General features: G+C 46.9%; 1 protein-coding gene across 1 annotated transcript in view; it reads left to right on the forward strand.

The window, feature by feature from the left end:
* The first annotated feature begins 7,178 nt into the window (after nt 1-7,178).
* Nucleotides 7,179-16,163, forward strand: part of TTC22 (tetratricopeptide repeat domain 22) — a 31,960-nt gene continuing 22,975 nt past the window's right edge. Inside the window, exon 1 of the mRNA XM_036753217.1 lies at nt 7,179-7,820. Coding sequence (XP_036609112.1) covers nt 7,179-7,820 — 642 coding nt within the window. The remainder of the gene's footprint in view (nt 7,821-16,163) is intronic.

Genomic DNA, 16,163 nt, shown 5'->3' on the forward strand with positions numbered 1-16,163 from the left:
GGTGCAAGTTCCCGAGAAACGTTTCAAGACTGTGCAGGGAGTTCCCTGGATCCACTGTGAGCTTTCGAGAACTTAGGTGGGGCACCTGGGCTCGCCCCGCCCCGCAGCTGCCAGGCAACGCCCTCTAGGCCCTTGTGACCTGGAGTTGGGGGGGGCGGGTCGGGGTGGGGGGGAGTGAGAAGGGAGGAAAACGAGAATGGAAGAGAGTAGGTGGGGAAGAAGGGGAGAAGAGAGTAGGTGGGGAAGAAGGGGAGGGAGGAAAGAAGGAAATAGAGGAAAAGAAGGAAGGGAAGAAGGGGAGAGAAAGAAAGAGGCTGTGTGGAAGTATGGAAAAGAGAAGGGAAAGGAAGGAAGGAGAAGGGGAAAGAGAGAGGAGAGAAAAGCAACGAGGAGGAGAAAAAAGGAAGGGAATGAGGCTCAGGGAAGGATGGGGAAATAGGAAGGAGGGGGAAGAGGGAGAGGGAGGTCAGAAAGCGGGTGGGATAGAGAAGGGAATGGGGGAAAGAGAAGGGCAGACAAGGGAGAAGAGGGTGTCATAGATGAGAGGAAGGTGAAGAAGGGAGGGAAAAAGGAGTAGAGGGAAAATGGATGGGGGGCAAAGAAGGGAAGAGAGGAATGAAGGAGGAGGGTGGGAAAAGGAAGTGAGGAAGGAGGAGGACAGAGTGAGAGGAAGGAAGAAAGCGAAGAGGGAGAAACAGGAAGAAGGGTCCATCTGGGCTCCTCTGACTTCCCTTGCCTCCATACTGAGCCTTAACCCCCTGATTGGTGCTGTCCCTCCTCCATAACTCCCTATCCATCCCATTTCAACACTCTATAACTTGAAAATGCCCAACCTCAGCTTGGCTACTGCCAGTGTGCCAGACAGTTGTACTCTTCTCCACACCCCACCTCATCCCCTTCAGTATCCGTTCCAAACACTTGCCACTTTCCTTAAGTTTCTACCTTCAAATATAGATGACTTTTTGCCTGGAGAAGCCTGCGGCTATCAGACAGGAGTGTGCACAGCTTCTCTTGCATCCAAATCTCAGCATCCTCAGTCTTTCTCCTCTTTCCTCTACTTTTCCTTTCAGAGGAAGTTCATCCCTACTTCTCATTAGCACTAATCTTGTACCCCTTGTTCTATTTCCTTTGATCTCCTGGACTTTGGCTTTTTTTTTAAGCATCCTCCATTGTTTTTTTCTCCACTATCTATCTACGGATACATTCTTAAGTATCCACCATCGTCAAAGAACCTTCCCTGGACTCTCATTTGGGGGGGGGGGGGCATGGAACCATATATGTGATTTCATCATCAGAGGGAACTCCCATTGAGAAAGCTTCTTCAACCAGTCTTCTTCCAAGCCCATTGGTTCCTTTCAACATCCCTTCCAACTTTCAGTCTGGAGCCTCTCACCAGGCAGCACCGGTGTCTTTATCATTCATTAGAAGACAAGCCACACCCTTTCTCCACCTCATGGTGTGATTGTGAGCAAGTGACATCCACCCAGGCCTCAGTATCTGTAAAAATCTGTAAAATGAAACGGGCTACATGAGTTGGCCTTGGAGTTCTCCTCCAACTCTAGATGGGTGGTCTTCTGCCTGTGGTCCTAATGTATGCCAGGCACCATGGTGAGCATGTGAAAATGGATATACAATGGGGTGAAAATTTGGAGCTCAAAATCTTGTGGAAGTAAATGTTGAAAACTAAAAATAATACATGAGGAAAAGAAAGAAAACGGATTTGCAGCTACCATGATTTGCTCGAGCCCCCCGATTATCCAGGGAACCAAGAAAAGCTCCATGCAGACTGGCCATATCAGCTAAGATACAGAGTGGCTTGACATACCAACAATCCTTTGTGGTGACCAAGAGTAAAGCCAACCGGACGTGCAGAAAATCAGCAACGCTGAAGCCAATTAAGCTCACACCAGCTTTGAAGCAGACTGAGCCATTTGGCGGTTTATGGACCTTCGAGAGACCTCCTTATCTTCAGAGACTCCCCTAACTGCTGGTTATGGGGCTCTTGGACACATCTGGTTTTATGGTTTGAGGAGACAACCCCTATCTTACTGTTTGTTCTCAAGCCTTAAACTGCCAGGCCTGCTCGTCACCAAGAATGCCTTCTGATTTGTGCTTCAAAAGGCCACAGCTCTCACACCTGGAATTCCTCACTTCCCCTGTCTCGTGGGCTTCCCCTCCCTTTGGGAATGGGGCTGCCTCATTCCTTTCTGGGACCCGACTCATTCCCTGCCTTTCTTTGTTTGAAAAGATGCGGACCCTGCCTCACTGTTCTGGCTTGCAAGCTCCATCTCAGGCAATAAATGCATTTATAATCCGTGAATACTGTGATCAGATTCATTCCAGGCCACCTTCTTGGACCTGGGGGTTCTTCTGTTGTAACAGCTCACAGGGGTTTTTGATTTAGCAAGCACTACAGACAGAGACAAAAATGTCCTCAGGAAGCTTACATTCATTGAGAAAATACATGTGCACATATGAGGAGATATAGAATATAGGGTGTCCCAAAAGTCTTAATGCAGCGTTAGCCTATTAAAGCATAAGGGTAATACAATAAACAGAGCCAGGTGATCAGAGGAGGGATGGATCAGGAGGTGGCCTTTGAAGTGAGCTTTGAAGGAAGGGAAGGATTCTGGGAGGCTGAGGTAAGGAGGGAATGTAGGAGCATCAGGTATGAAGGAGAGAAATGAGGCTGGTTTGTGAAAGAGAATAAGGTGTAGCCAGTCTGGAAGGACAGGCTGGGGACAGATTATGAAGGACACTCAAGGCCAAAGAGAAGATACAATATTTGATTCTAGAGGACATAGGGAGCCATTGCAGCTTTTTGAGGTGGGGAGGTAGAGGTGGCATACCCAGCACTGTGCTCAGGTATGAGTTAGCATCCAGCACTTTTGGAAAGTATCACACAGGTCAGTGTCCGTGCTTCTGCGATTCTAATAGATTAAGGTATAAAACCAGGGGTGCATGAGGTCCACAAAACTCCTGAGTGCAACCAAATCACATTAAAATATCCTTGGGAAATGTTTTACAAAATAAACAAAAATACAATCTAATTTAGATAATGCTAATTTGTAGTTTTCTAAGTCAATATGCCCATGGCCGGGGTCTATTTTTCATTTGAGTTTGATGCCTTAGGACTCTTACATTCTAAGTGTTCTAACATTCTGGGGAAGGTTCTAGGATTCCGTGCATGGAACACCCATGAGATCAAAGACTTTTTCCTCCTCCAGGTGTGTGTTTGTTGATGGAGGGACTAAAGTAAGCTGGTTATTGCCCCCTCTTGGCAGTCAATGCTGGCTGGGAAGACTCTGCCCTAACAACATACTTGGGGTGCTCTCTTTGTAGCCCTCAGTGGGGCTGCCCAAGTGGGTTCCAGCACCCACTCTTGTTTCATCTGCTTCAGAATCCACCTTTTTCATTTGTCAGTCTCTAAAGTGCAGTGTGTGTGTGTGTGTGTGTGTGTGTGTGTGTGTGTGTGTGTGAGCCTAAACAGATTCCCTTTTCTTCGGTGGAGTCATTTCTGTCTCATGATGGGCTTTCTAGCCTCCCAGCTATCTCCCCTTTGGATTATTTATCAGGGGTTCCCTGCACCCCAGCCTCTCTAAGAGATCCCACAGGTATCTGAATCTGGGCCGCCTCCAATGCTCAATGGGGTTGCAGGGAGGCAGGAGGGGGCCTGAGGGGAACAGAGATCAGACAACAACAATCACCATAAGAAGTGATGCTCACAGAGTCTGTAAGGTCCACAAAGCACCCTCTATTCCACCTGCTTCTGGAAGCTTCATGTCCCGGCCCCAGAAGGGGGCTCGGGAGCCTGGCTGAGGGGCGACCCCCATCAGACCGCATTCCCTTTTTCCTCCCCCTACCCCTTTAAAGCCGATGCCTCCTTCGGAGATCCCCCCATTTCTCCTTCTAGCCTTTACCGTCTTGTCTTCACATCTCGTTTGTAACCAGTTGTTTGCGTGTGGTCTCCCCCTCCAAGACTGTGAGCTCCTTGAGGGCAGGGTGCTTAGCGCCATGCCTAGCACAGAGTAGGCACTTCATAAATGCATGTGGTTTTATTTGACTATATTATCTCGTTAAAGCACCTTAGAGACCATCTGGTTTAATTCTATCATTTTGCAGAAGGGGAACGTGAAGCCCAGGGCAGAGACTTGTCCAAGGTCACACTGGGTGGTAAGTGACAGATATCTTGGGGGAGCTAATTAGGAGAAGCGTCTCTCTGGGTAGTGTTGCACAAAGGCTCTGGAGTTGGAGGAAAGCCTCTGAGGGGGCCCTCAGAGATGCCCCTGGAAGGAGTCATTCTATTTTAACCGATTTGGAGGAGACCAGAAGACGGAGCCGGCCTCCTGCTTATATATTTATATATAAAAACATAAGGATCTATAAAATTTTAAAGATTAATCATTCTATAAAGATCAGTTATTATTTTCATAGGATTTAAATCTGGAATGATAACTAAAAGATAACATTTATAAAATGCTTTAAGGTTGGCAAAACACTTTTTTGTGTGTTATTTCTTTTGATCTTCGATAACAAGTCTGGAGGGGCAGCTAGGTGGCGCTACAGTGGATAGTGTGCTGGGCCTAGAGTCAGGGAGACCTGAGTTCAAATGTGGCCTCAGAAACCCACCAACTGTGTGACCCTGGGTGAGTCAGTTCACCCTGTTTGCCTCAGCTTCCTCATCTGTAAAAGGGGCTGGAGAAGGAAATGGCAAACCACTCTAGTGTCTCTGCCAAGAAAACCCCAGATGGAGTCATGGAGAGTCAGACACAACAACCCCGGGAGGTAGGTGTGGCTATTTCTCCCATTTTTCAGTTGAGAAGACTGAAGCAAACAAAGGTTCAGTGACTTGCCCAGGGTCACACAACTAGGAAGCATCTGAGGCCACATTTGAACTCAGATCTCCCTGACTCCAAGCCCTGCATTGTGGCACCTAGCTAGGAATCTCATCCATGCTCATGTTTGGGAAGGTACTGCTAATTCAATGTTGCTGAAATTTCAGGGGACTGGTGAGAGCATGCCAGGGCTCAGAGGCAGGGAATGGGCTCCATGTGAGGGGTACCATGGAAAGAAGATTGGGCTTGGCCAGAGGTGCGCAACACCCAGGGGCAGCATCTGGCCCCGAGTGTAGCCAGAACCAGACTCAAATATAATTGAGAAATATATTTAAAACATAAAATACAATAAAACGTAGATAACACATTTTCAATCTAAGTCAATCTGCAGTGGCAGGGATCTTTGAGTATAGAGTTTCTACTTGAGGTTGACACCACTGCCTTCTAGTCATGAGGACCTGGGTTCAAAACCTGCTCAGACACTTACAAGTTGTGTGGCCCCAGGCCAGTGGCCGAACTGCTGGGTGCCTCAGTTTCCCCATCTGAAAAATGAGACAGTCCAACTTTATGGCCTCAGGTCCTTTCCCAGCTCTAGATCTCTGATCTTGTGATCAGCCCCATTCGCCCCACAGACAAAGCACAGACAAAGCAAACTAGGTAGAGACCCACCCTTCTTCATTGAAGCAATCATCTACAACATGTTGAAAAAGAGAAGAAAGGCTCCTAGTCACTCTCTCAGAACAATCAGGCATCTTTGCTTGCTCCTGTCTATATCTCAGGCCCACTGCAAGTTATTCTCTGGGCATCAGCCATCATTATTGTACTCATGGTACAGAGGAGAAAACAAGGTCTCAGAGAGATCAAATGACCCACGGAGTGGATGTCAGAGTCAAGAGAAGAAGCCAGGACTTCGGCACCACTGTATCTCCAGCCCCTTGTCGAGTGTGCCTGACAGTCACCAAATAAATAAATAAACAAATGAATGACCAAATGAACACATGAATGAATGAATGAATGAACAAACAAATAAACAGGATTTTGGATTCTCAAACCAATGTTCTTCCCAGTTTCCCATTATTTGGCCTCCCTTCCTTATTCCTAGAAGCCAATTCTGTTTTCAGGTAACCTAAGATTCCATTAGGCTTTTTTGGTCTTGCAGTCCGCTAAGACCCTCAGACCTTTTCAAGGTGTACTTCTGTCTGGCTATTCCTTCCACGTATTGTGCTGTCTAGCCATGTCCTTATGAAATGAATTTCTTTTGTTTTCTTTTTTTTTTTTTAACAAAGTGTAAGACCCTCATTTACCCCTATTAAATCCACTACCCCCTTCAGAAGAGGACATTGAGGACACTGCTAATTCAATGTCGCTGAAATTTCAGGGGGCCCATGAGAGGATGCCAGGGCTCAGAGAGGAAAAAGGGTCACACACTGTTAGTGGCAGGACCAGAACTGGACTCCAGCTTGCCCAACAGCCCAGCCCCTGATCTTTCTACTCCCCTCAGCTGTCTCCCCCTCATTTCTCTCTTTCACAACACATCTGGCTTGGCAGGGCTAGTTTTTAATAGTTTGCCGGAACAAAAATCAAAACATGTCTCCTGTTTCCTAACTGTTCAGCCACACCTCCTTCTGCCACTTTGGGAATCACTCCCAGGAGGGTATTGTGGGTGGAGGACAGGGAGGGGAGTCAGCAAGCCAACAGTCAGCTAATCACCCCCAGCCTGGGTATTTTCCCACCCACCAAGCTAGGACTGGGGCTCACGTCTACAGTCTGCTAGTTCCTACTGTGTGACCTTGGGTGAGTGATTTTCCTCCTCTGAGCTTGAGTCCCAATAAGTGAAATGAGGGCGGCAGACTAGTCGAGGCCACCCTCTAGGTCCTCAAGTGCCACAGTTGAGGACCTAGAGGGCCACATGTGTCCTCGAGGCTGCAGGTTCCCAGACCCTGGACTAGACAATTGCCAAGCCAGCCCTCAGCTCTCACCCTTTCTGCTCTGAGGCCCCTCAGAGCACCAGATCCTCTCTGGCTGAGGCAGACGCCCAGCACCCACTGACCTTTACACTGCATTTCCTTTAGGGAGGCCCCTCCCCACCAAGCTCCTCCCCCAGACTTTGACAAACCTGAAGAGCCAGGTAGGAGGGCTTGGCCCTCAGCTAGAGGAGAGGTTGCTCCCTGCTGGAGCTGCAGCAACATAGGAGTGTGGGACCAAAGGCTGGAAGGACCCTTAGAAATTGTCTCCTCCAACCCCACTCATTGTACAGATGGGGACTCGAGCCCAGAGAAGGGAAATCACTCACCCAAGATCACACAGCTAGGAAGCAGCAGTGCTGGGGCCTTCTTCCTCCAGATGGAGGGCTTGCCTCCTGACACCATGCCCCAGGTCCTGCCTGATGCTGGGGCTCTGCCTCTGGGAGACAACATGGGGGAGATGACCGAGGAGGACATCGAAGCCCTCATGGAGGAGATGGATTTCCTCCCTGGCCACTTCCACTTGGACCTGAACCTGAACTTTGAGCCAGGCTCCCGAGCCCCCTTCCAAGGCCGGGACATGAAGCTACAGCGAGAGAGCCTTCGGACGGAGCTCGAGTTTGAGCCTGGGCCCCTGCAGTATGCAGTTAGGAACCTCCTGGGTGTCTTCACCTTCTACCTGGAGGAGCTGGAGCAGGCTCGGGAGCTCTTCCTGCAAGTGACCCAGGAGGCACCAGACAACCTTAATGCCTGGGCCAACCTGGCGTATGTCTATGATCAGCTGGGCCTGGAGCAGGAAGGGGCCCAATGCGCAGAGACGTTGTCCAGCCTCATGGGCCTGGAGGCCCAGGAGGAAGGGATGGCTGATGGAGACCTCAAGCTCCGGGCAGCCCGATGCCTGGCTGAGCAGGGCTATGCCTCGGCCTTCGATGTGGGCTTCATGAGCGAGAGTGACCAGGTCCAGAAGCTGACTGCCGGCATTGCCCTCTACGACAAAGGCCTGGCATACGGGCAGAAGAAGGTTAGTGACCCACCCCGGGTCCCTTCAGGGGGTTCTCTGGGGGATTTGGAGGGATAGTGGGATACAGAGGGGTTTACGAGGCTGAGGAAAAATGGAATCAGTGTTCCAGAGGCAGAGAACAAGCACTGATTAAGCACCAACTGTGTAGACTTAGGTACTCTTACATCTATTCATCCAACACACACAGATTCCTAAGATGGCGAAGCCGAGGGGGATCTTCCGAGCTAGAGCTCCATCGACTGTCAGAGCTGGAAGGACCTTGAACGTAGAAGATTAGAGCCAGGAGGCATCTTGTAGGGCATCTAGCCGAACTTTAGGAGTCCTTTGTATTTCATCTTTTACCAGCATCGTCCAGATGCTGCTTGAAGGAGGAAGGAAGTGATATTCAGCCAATCAGTCAGGAAGCATTTATTAATCACTTACCACATGCGAGACAAAGAGGATACGATGAAAGACGAGTCAGCCCCTGCCCCTAAAAAGCTGACCTTCTCTTGGGGTGTTACAAGATCTAGAGAGAGTAGATGGAGGGAACCTCAGTCTCTCCATCCTCACCTTTATCAGGTTATGTCTAGATGATTGTTCTTGATTCTGGGTGCCTATCATAGGAAGGATATTGACAAGCTATAGGACAACCAGGATGACCGGAGGATGGGAGAACATGTCTTACAGTCTATCTGTTGAAGGAACTGGGCCCAGTTAGCCTGGAGAAGGGGAAACTCCAGAGCCCATGGTCACTGCCTTCAGGTTTGTGGAGCAGACAAAATGTGCTCTCCTTGTCCACAAAAGGCAAAACCAGGAGCCGTGGAGGGGAAGTTTCAGAGAAGCAGATTTAGTCTGGGTGGGGGGAAATACTTCCTGCTGACTCCAGCTGCCCCCAAAGACTTGGGCTACCTCAGAAGGTAGTGAGTTCCTTGTCCCTGTCGGTCTCCAAGCCAAAGCTGTCCTGCTACCCCTCTCCATACACTCTGCAATCTAATGACACTGGTCTCTTTGCTATTTCTCAAAAAATACTCCCTCCATGGCTTGAGCCCATGCATTTTCACAATCAGATAATATAATGACCGTAATAGCTAAAGTGCACACAGCACTTCAAGGTGTACGAAACATTTTCTATTTATTATCCATTTATTGTCCTTCCCCTTCCCTGTTAGTGCCTTTCCTCTGAGCTAATTTGCCATTTACTATATAGATATAGACACACACATGTTTGTATGCATGTATGTGGGTATACATATTTCTATGTATCGTCTATACACAGTTGCTTGCATGTTGTCTTCCCTAGTAGACCATGAGCTCCTTGAGGGGGACCATTGTTTGTGCCTTTCCTTGTATCCACAGTGCTTAGCACAGTGCCTGGCAAACAATAGGAGCTTAATAAATGCTTGTTGACTTGATGACTTGATTCTTAAGCAGGTTCAAGGCTGGACAAGATTGCTATGACATCGCTTCCAGCTCTGAGATGCTTGGGTTCTGTTGGGGGATACATTTCATCCCTGAGGCTGAGATGTTTTGGGTAAAATGATTAACCGTTGGGAAAGGGAGGCAGAAGCATTCTATAAATGTGAAATGCACTATTCCTAGATTATATAGAGTATAGAACCTTCAGTGGCTCCCCATTGCCATTCCCATCAAGTCCAAACTCCCAAGCCTAGAATGCAAAGCCTCCCCACAATCTGGCCCCACCCAACTTGTCCAGCCTTGTATCTCACAATCCCCCTTCATGAGTTGTAAACTGCAGCCCAGTTGGGATGCCCATTGCCCCTTTCTACAGCCCGTGGTCTGCTCCCTGCATGGTACTCATGCATTTCCTCCACAGAGAATGACCTTCCTCTTAGCTCTGCCTGGTGAAGTGTTTTCCATCACTTAAGGCTCAGCCCGGGTGCCTCCTTTTCTGGGGAGCCTGCCTTTGTTCCCCCTAGCCAACAGTGATTTCTTTCCTCCTCAGAAGTCTCACAGTCCTTTGCCTGTCCTCTCTATTGCTCATTTTCAGCAGATGCCCACGGATTGCAGGAAAATCTCTGCTCATCATATGTCCCTGACCAGACTGTAACACCTGAAGGTCTAGGATCCTGGTGCATTTTTCTTTGTATCTCCTCTGCTCTGAATGCAGGGCCTTGAACATGGAAGTAGTCTAAGACATACTCATGGAAATAAATATACTATGTCCTATTTTCATAGTTATAGGGACGAATCTGTGATTTCCCAAGAATAGGGCACTCTCATATGAGGATACTCCTGCTACCGAGGCAGGCTGGAACCTTCTCTCTCTGAAGTGTCTGGTCTTAGAGAATTGCCTGGGGCCTTGACAAGTGAAGTGACTTGCTTATGGTCATATATACAGAGTCTTGCTGACTCAGAAGCCAGCTTCCTATGCGTGGTTCCAAGCTGCCTTTCCATTCTGGGTTCTAACCTTCTCTAGGCTAAGGACCTGAGGAGCACAGCACAGGGCACATAATAACACTTGGTAAATGCCTGTGGCCGCTTATTGGCTCTAGCATCTTATGAGTCTCCTTTATAAATATTAAACAATAGAGAAAGGTGACCCCTCCCATGCACTCTGAAGTCCTCTCCCTTTCCTATGTTCCGCCCACCCCAGCCTGGGTGTCACACTCTCCCTGGGTCAGAATGGCAGGGCTGCAGTTGGCATTTCAGAGGTCACCCAGTCTGACATCCCCCTTTTTACAGATGAGCAAATAGGCCCATTAGGTGAGGGACACTCAGTCAGATAGTCAATCAAGCATTTAGTGAGTACGCGCGTGCACACACACACACACACACACACACACACACACACCCCATCAGCTTCGGGCAAGGGATGATCAGGGCAGGCTACCTGGAGGAGGTGAGGGATAGGGACCACACGGGAGGTCCTGATCTTTGAACTTTTTAGAGGCTGCTCAGTACAGACCTCACATTGGTGGGGAGGGGTGAGGAGGGAGATAGTAGAGAAACCTGTTTGCAATGGGCCCCAGGAAGATACTGGGGAAGTGGACTGAGAACAGCTTAGTGGGGTGTGTTGCCCTGGGGCCCTGAAGGAGGCTGACTCAGGCTGGGTGGAATCCCCAGGAACATCTCATCAAGCTCCCTATCCTTTCTCTGGCCTCTTCAGAAGACCTGGGTTTGAGCCCCGGCTCTGACACTCACTGACAAGGCCCTCAAAGCTCTCTGGGCCTCAGTTTCCTTGTTTGTGAAATGGGCTATAATAATCATAAAGGCCATGGGGGTATTTCTGGGAAACTCCTCTTCAAACTGCAATGTGCCATTGAAATGTGAGTTATTATTTCAGCTGTCTCCATCATTGATCATAAGGGGCCACAGTACTGGAGGAGGAGAGAGGGAGCCCCTTGTCCTTGGCGTGGCGGCCTCTGGCCCCGAGGGACATTACTGCTCCTGCACATTCATTCATTCATTCTGTGTGGGATGAAAGACCCTCACCAATTAAATTTATAATAAGGAGCCATCTCATGGTGGAAACAGAAATAAATTTTATTCAATTCTCAAGAATAGGGCATCCTCTGCTAGAACATATCCAGCAAGAGAGGCACTTTACAAGAGGCAAAGCACCAATAATTATATCTAACACAAGAGAATTCCCGCCCACCTTTGACCCTTCTCACCTTTGGCTGGGAGGTGGGCTTACCATCTGAGCACGAAAGCTAGACAAAGAATCAGGAAATTGAGGCACAGAAACTCCAATTCCCATTCCCTTAGTTAATGATTACAACTGAAGTGACATCTATAAATCTGAAGAAGGAGAATAGGATAAGGGGAGGGGGAGACCCTCTCCATTCTTCTACAGTACTTTTACAGTAAAGGAAAGCAGGTCACAGTGACCCTATTCTTACTGAGCAAATCTTTAAGCCAGAACCAGAAGAAAGAACAAAAAGTTTCAGGGTAAACTTTCCCAGAGGCTGAGCCATCAGACTCTCACGGCCTCAGAATTTTTCTACTTCCCTTTTTTCTTGATTTTAAACATTTCTTAGTATTGAGATAGATACATATTTATACATATCTTCCCTGCAAAGTCTTCACTTTTTATTTACCTCACACGATTCCCACCATTAATTAAAAAGTTCAAAGCTGCCCTCTGTGGCCACTAGTGTCCAATACAAATTCCACTCCTTGGCATTTCTCACAGTCTGGTCAGAGAGACAAGACATGAACAGGGTGACTCATTTCTTATTGAGGATATTACATCCTAGGGAATTGCTTGAGACCAAGAAAGGTTCCATGATTTGTCCATGATCACATGACTAGAGCTTGTCAGAGACAGGATTTGAATTCAGATCTCCCTTCTGCTCTAAGTGTGGCTCCCGAGCTACACCTGGCTTTCTTTTGCAATGGACCAAGGGAGCTAATGTAGAAAATGGACTGTCAGAAGGACATCCAGAGAGAGGCAAACAGTGCTGCAGAGGTCAGAGGATGATGATGATAATGATGACGATGCTGGTGATGACGATGATGGCGGTGGTGATGATGATGATGGTGGTGGTGGTGATGAAGATGAGGATGATGATGGCGATGGTGATGGTGATGACGATGATGACGATGGTGGTGGTGATGATGATGGTGGTGGTGGTGGCGATGATGGTGATGGTGGTGATGACGATGATGATGATGATGGTGGTGGTGGTGATGAAGATGAGGATGATGATGGCGATGGTGATGGTGATGACGATGATGACGATGGTGGTGGTGATGATGATGGTGGTGGTGGTGGCGATGATGGTGATGGTGGTGATGACGATGACGATGATGATGGTGGTGGTGGTATGATGATGATAGCTTTTTTACAGTCTTTTGCAATTTGCAAAGCACTTTACAAATATTATTTCATTTGATCCTTGTAAAAACCCTGAGAAGTAGGAGCTGTTATTATCTCCATTTTACAGTTAAGAAAACTGAGGCAAAACAAGTTAAGTGAATTTTCTAGGGTCACACACTAAGTGTTTGAGGCTGAATTTGAACTCGGATTTTTCAGACTCTAGGTCCAGGGCTCTGTCCACTGCACCACCCAGCTGCGCCAAGAAAGGAAGGAGAGAGCCTCTCTGGCTAGGGGGGTCAACAGGAAAAGTTTCATAGAGGAGGTGGCACCCAAGCTAAACTTGAAGGAGGAGGAGGAGATGAGGGATGAGAGTCAAGCACTCTTGCCTGTGAGACTAGCGTATGCAGAGATATGGAGGTGGAAGAATATGAGTTATTTTCAAGCAGAATGAGTCATGCAGTCTAGAAACTAAGAATGACTGTAGGGAGGAGTGAGAGATAAAGCTGAAAGGCTGGGTTGAGGGCAAATGATGGGACATGAGGCTAAGGAATGTGAACTTCATCCTGGAGACAGTGAGGATTTCTGAGAAGGCAGATTGTAAATTGGTCATCTCTTTGGGTGGGTTAGTGAGGAGAGAAAGAAGGAGACTAGTTAGGGGGCTAGTACCTAGCCTACTGAAGGTTGAGAAGGTTCCATTGGTGTGGATGGAGAGGGATGAATGGGAGATATATCATGCCTACAGTCTGCCAGACCTGGCAACCAATTGGATGTGGGTAAAGAGGAAGGACAGGGAAGAGTTGTGCATGATTCTTAGGAGGCAGAAGTAGGGTGTGTTCTTGGATGCCTTCTCCAGTTGGGCGTTGTTCCTTTCTCTTCCTTTCCCTCTCTCCTCCTACCCTTCTGTTTATTTCCTTTTCAGTAAACATGACAGGTGGCCTGGCATAGAGGATAGAGATTTGGCCTTGGATCCAGGAAGACCTGGGTTCAAGTTCTGACTCTGACACTTATCTGTTGGCTGGGTGACCCCAGGCAGGTCCCTTAACCTCTCAATGCCTCCAGGTCATTCTAAGATTAAAAGTTGCAGGCTTTGAGAGGGGGAATCTCCTGATCTAAGAGTTCCTTATACTAGTGAAATCATAAGCCCAGTCCCTCTGCCCCTCCAAGAATGAAGACTGATACAACATAATGAAGGGGAGGGCACTTGAACTGAGCCCTGAAAGAAAGTAAGAAATCCAAGAGATAAAAATATGGAAGAAGAGCATTCCAGGCATTGGAGGACAGCCCATGCAAAGGGAGATAAGTGGGACATAGATAGAAAATAGGCCAGTTCAGATGAAATGTGTTATAGGTTTGGAAAGGCTACCGACAGGCATTGTAAGAGGGAGTTTCCACACTGGGAATTACTTCCCAGTAAAGCACTTTTAACCAACTACCTGGCATATAGTAGGCACCCAATAAATGTTTGTTTCCTTCCATCCTTCCAAACTCAACCTCCAACACAACTAAGCATAACAGAGAGAGGTAGCCTAGCGTGGTGAATTTCCTAGTGTCAAGGAGACTTGAATCCAAATTCTTTGGACACATACTGTCAGTGTGACCATGGGCAAGTCCCCTAACTTCTCAGTGGACCTGGGCAACTCTCTAAGATGGATAGTTAACATCTTCACTTGACTGATGTCGTGGGATAACTGATCTGGAACTAGAAAGGACCTTACCAGCTGCCCAAGTCAACTCCCTAATTCAACAGATAAGGAAATTTGGGCCTGGAAAGTCACCCAGGTAAATAGAGTCCTCATGTGGAGAGTTTCCCATACTGATCTGAATTTGGACATGAAACAAATAAAAATGGCAAAAATATGAAATTGGCATATTTGAAGATCTTGGCTGGATAGACTGAAATTAGTTTTAAAATTACAGCGTTCTATCTGAAATCAGTTGGCTGAAACTCACCTCATTTTCTTCATCCTTTGAGGGAGCCACAAGGCAAGCCCTACTCACAGCTGTATATCCCAGCCCGTGCAGACCCTTCTCCTCTGTTCTGTTCCTTGACCTTGTCTTCCCGTAAATGCTCTATGAAAAAGCCCCAGCAGGCCCCCAGATTGGCAGCCTGCCCCTGGCTCTTTTAATATCTTATGGACACCACTGCAGTCCTTGGGGTGTTATTGGCACAACTGGCCACCTTCATCTTCTACTCACACATTTCCTCGAGAAGGACTTTTGGTCAGTTTTTCATGAGAGTTACCTCCTCACAGGGAACACCTCTCAGCCTGCTGACACCCACGATACCCTTGGGTCACTTATGGTTTTTAAAAAAAAATTAAAAATTTTATCTTTTCCAATTATACATGAAAACAATTTTTAACCTTTTTAAAAACAATTTTGAGTTCCAAATTCTTTCTCACACACTTTCCTGCCCTCCCTCCTCATTGAGAAGGAAAGCAATTTGATAAACGCTATTATACATGTCCAGTCATGTAAAACTTATTTCCATATTCGTCATGTTGTGAAAGAAAACAGACAAAAACCACAAGAAAAATAAAGTTAAAAACCAGTATTCTTCGATCTGTATTCAGATTCCATCAGTTCTTCCTCTAGAGGTGGTTAGCATTTTTTCATCATAGGCTCTTCAGAATCATCTTGGATCTTTGCATTACTGAGAATAGCTAAATCATTCACAGTTGATCATGTTACAATGTTTCTGTTACTGTGTCCAATGTTCTCTTGGTTCTACTCACTTCACTCAGCATCAGTTCATGTAAGTCTTTCTAGGATTTTTTGAAACCATCCCCCTCATCATTTCTTGTGTCACAAGAGTATTCCATCACAATCATGTACCACAACTTGTTCAGCCATTCCACAATTGATGAGTGCCCCCTCAATTTCTAATTCTTTGCCACCATAGAAAGAGCTGCTATAAATATTTTTGTACATGTGGGTCCTTTCCCCTTTTTAATTATCTCTTTGGGATACAGACCTAGTAGTGGTATTACTGAGTCAAAGGGTATGCACAGATTTATAGCCCCTTGGGCATGGTTCCAAATTGTTCTCCAGAAAGGTTGGATCAGTTCACAAGTCCACAAACAGTGCATTAGTGTCCTGATTTTTCCCCAGCCCCTCCAACATTTATCATTCTCTTTTTCTGTCATATTAGCCAATCTGATAGATATGATGTGGTACCTCAGAGTTGTTTCAATTTGCATTTCTCTAATCAGTAGTGATTTAGAACATTTTTTCACATGACTATAGATAGCTTTGATTTCTTCATCCAAAAACTGCCTATTTATTCCCCATTTATCAATTGGGGAATGACTCGTAATCTTATAAGTTTGACTCAGTTTTCCAAATATTTGAGAAATTAGGACTTTAGCAGAGAAACTTGCTGTAAAATGTTTATCCCAGTTTCCTGCTTTCCTTCTAATCTTGGCTGCATTGGTTTTGTTTGTGCAACAACTTTTAACTTTAATCATTCAAACTTATCCATTTTATATCCCATAATGCTCTCTATCTGTTGTCACCTACAGTTTAGGTTCTTTTGAGAGTTTATACAAGCATGGGCTGAAAGTTGGAAGGCACTTCAG

Source organism: Trichosurus vulpecula, chromosome 4 (assembly GCF_011100635.1).
Source record: "Trichosurus vulpecula isolate mTriVul1 chromosome 4, mTriVul1.pri, whole genome shotgun sequence".
Taxonomy (NCBI): domain Eukaryota; kingdom Metazoa; phylum Chordata; class Mammalia; order Diprotodontia; family Phalangeridae; genus Trichosurus; species Trichosurus vulpecula.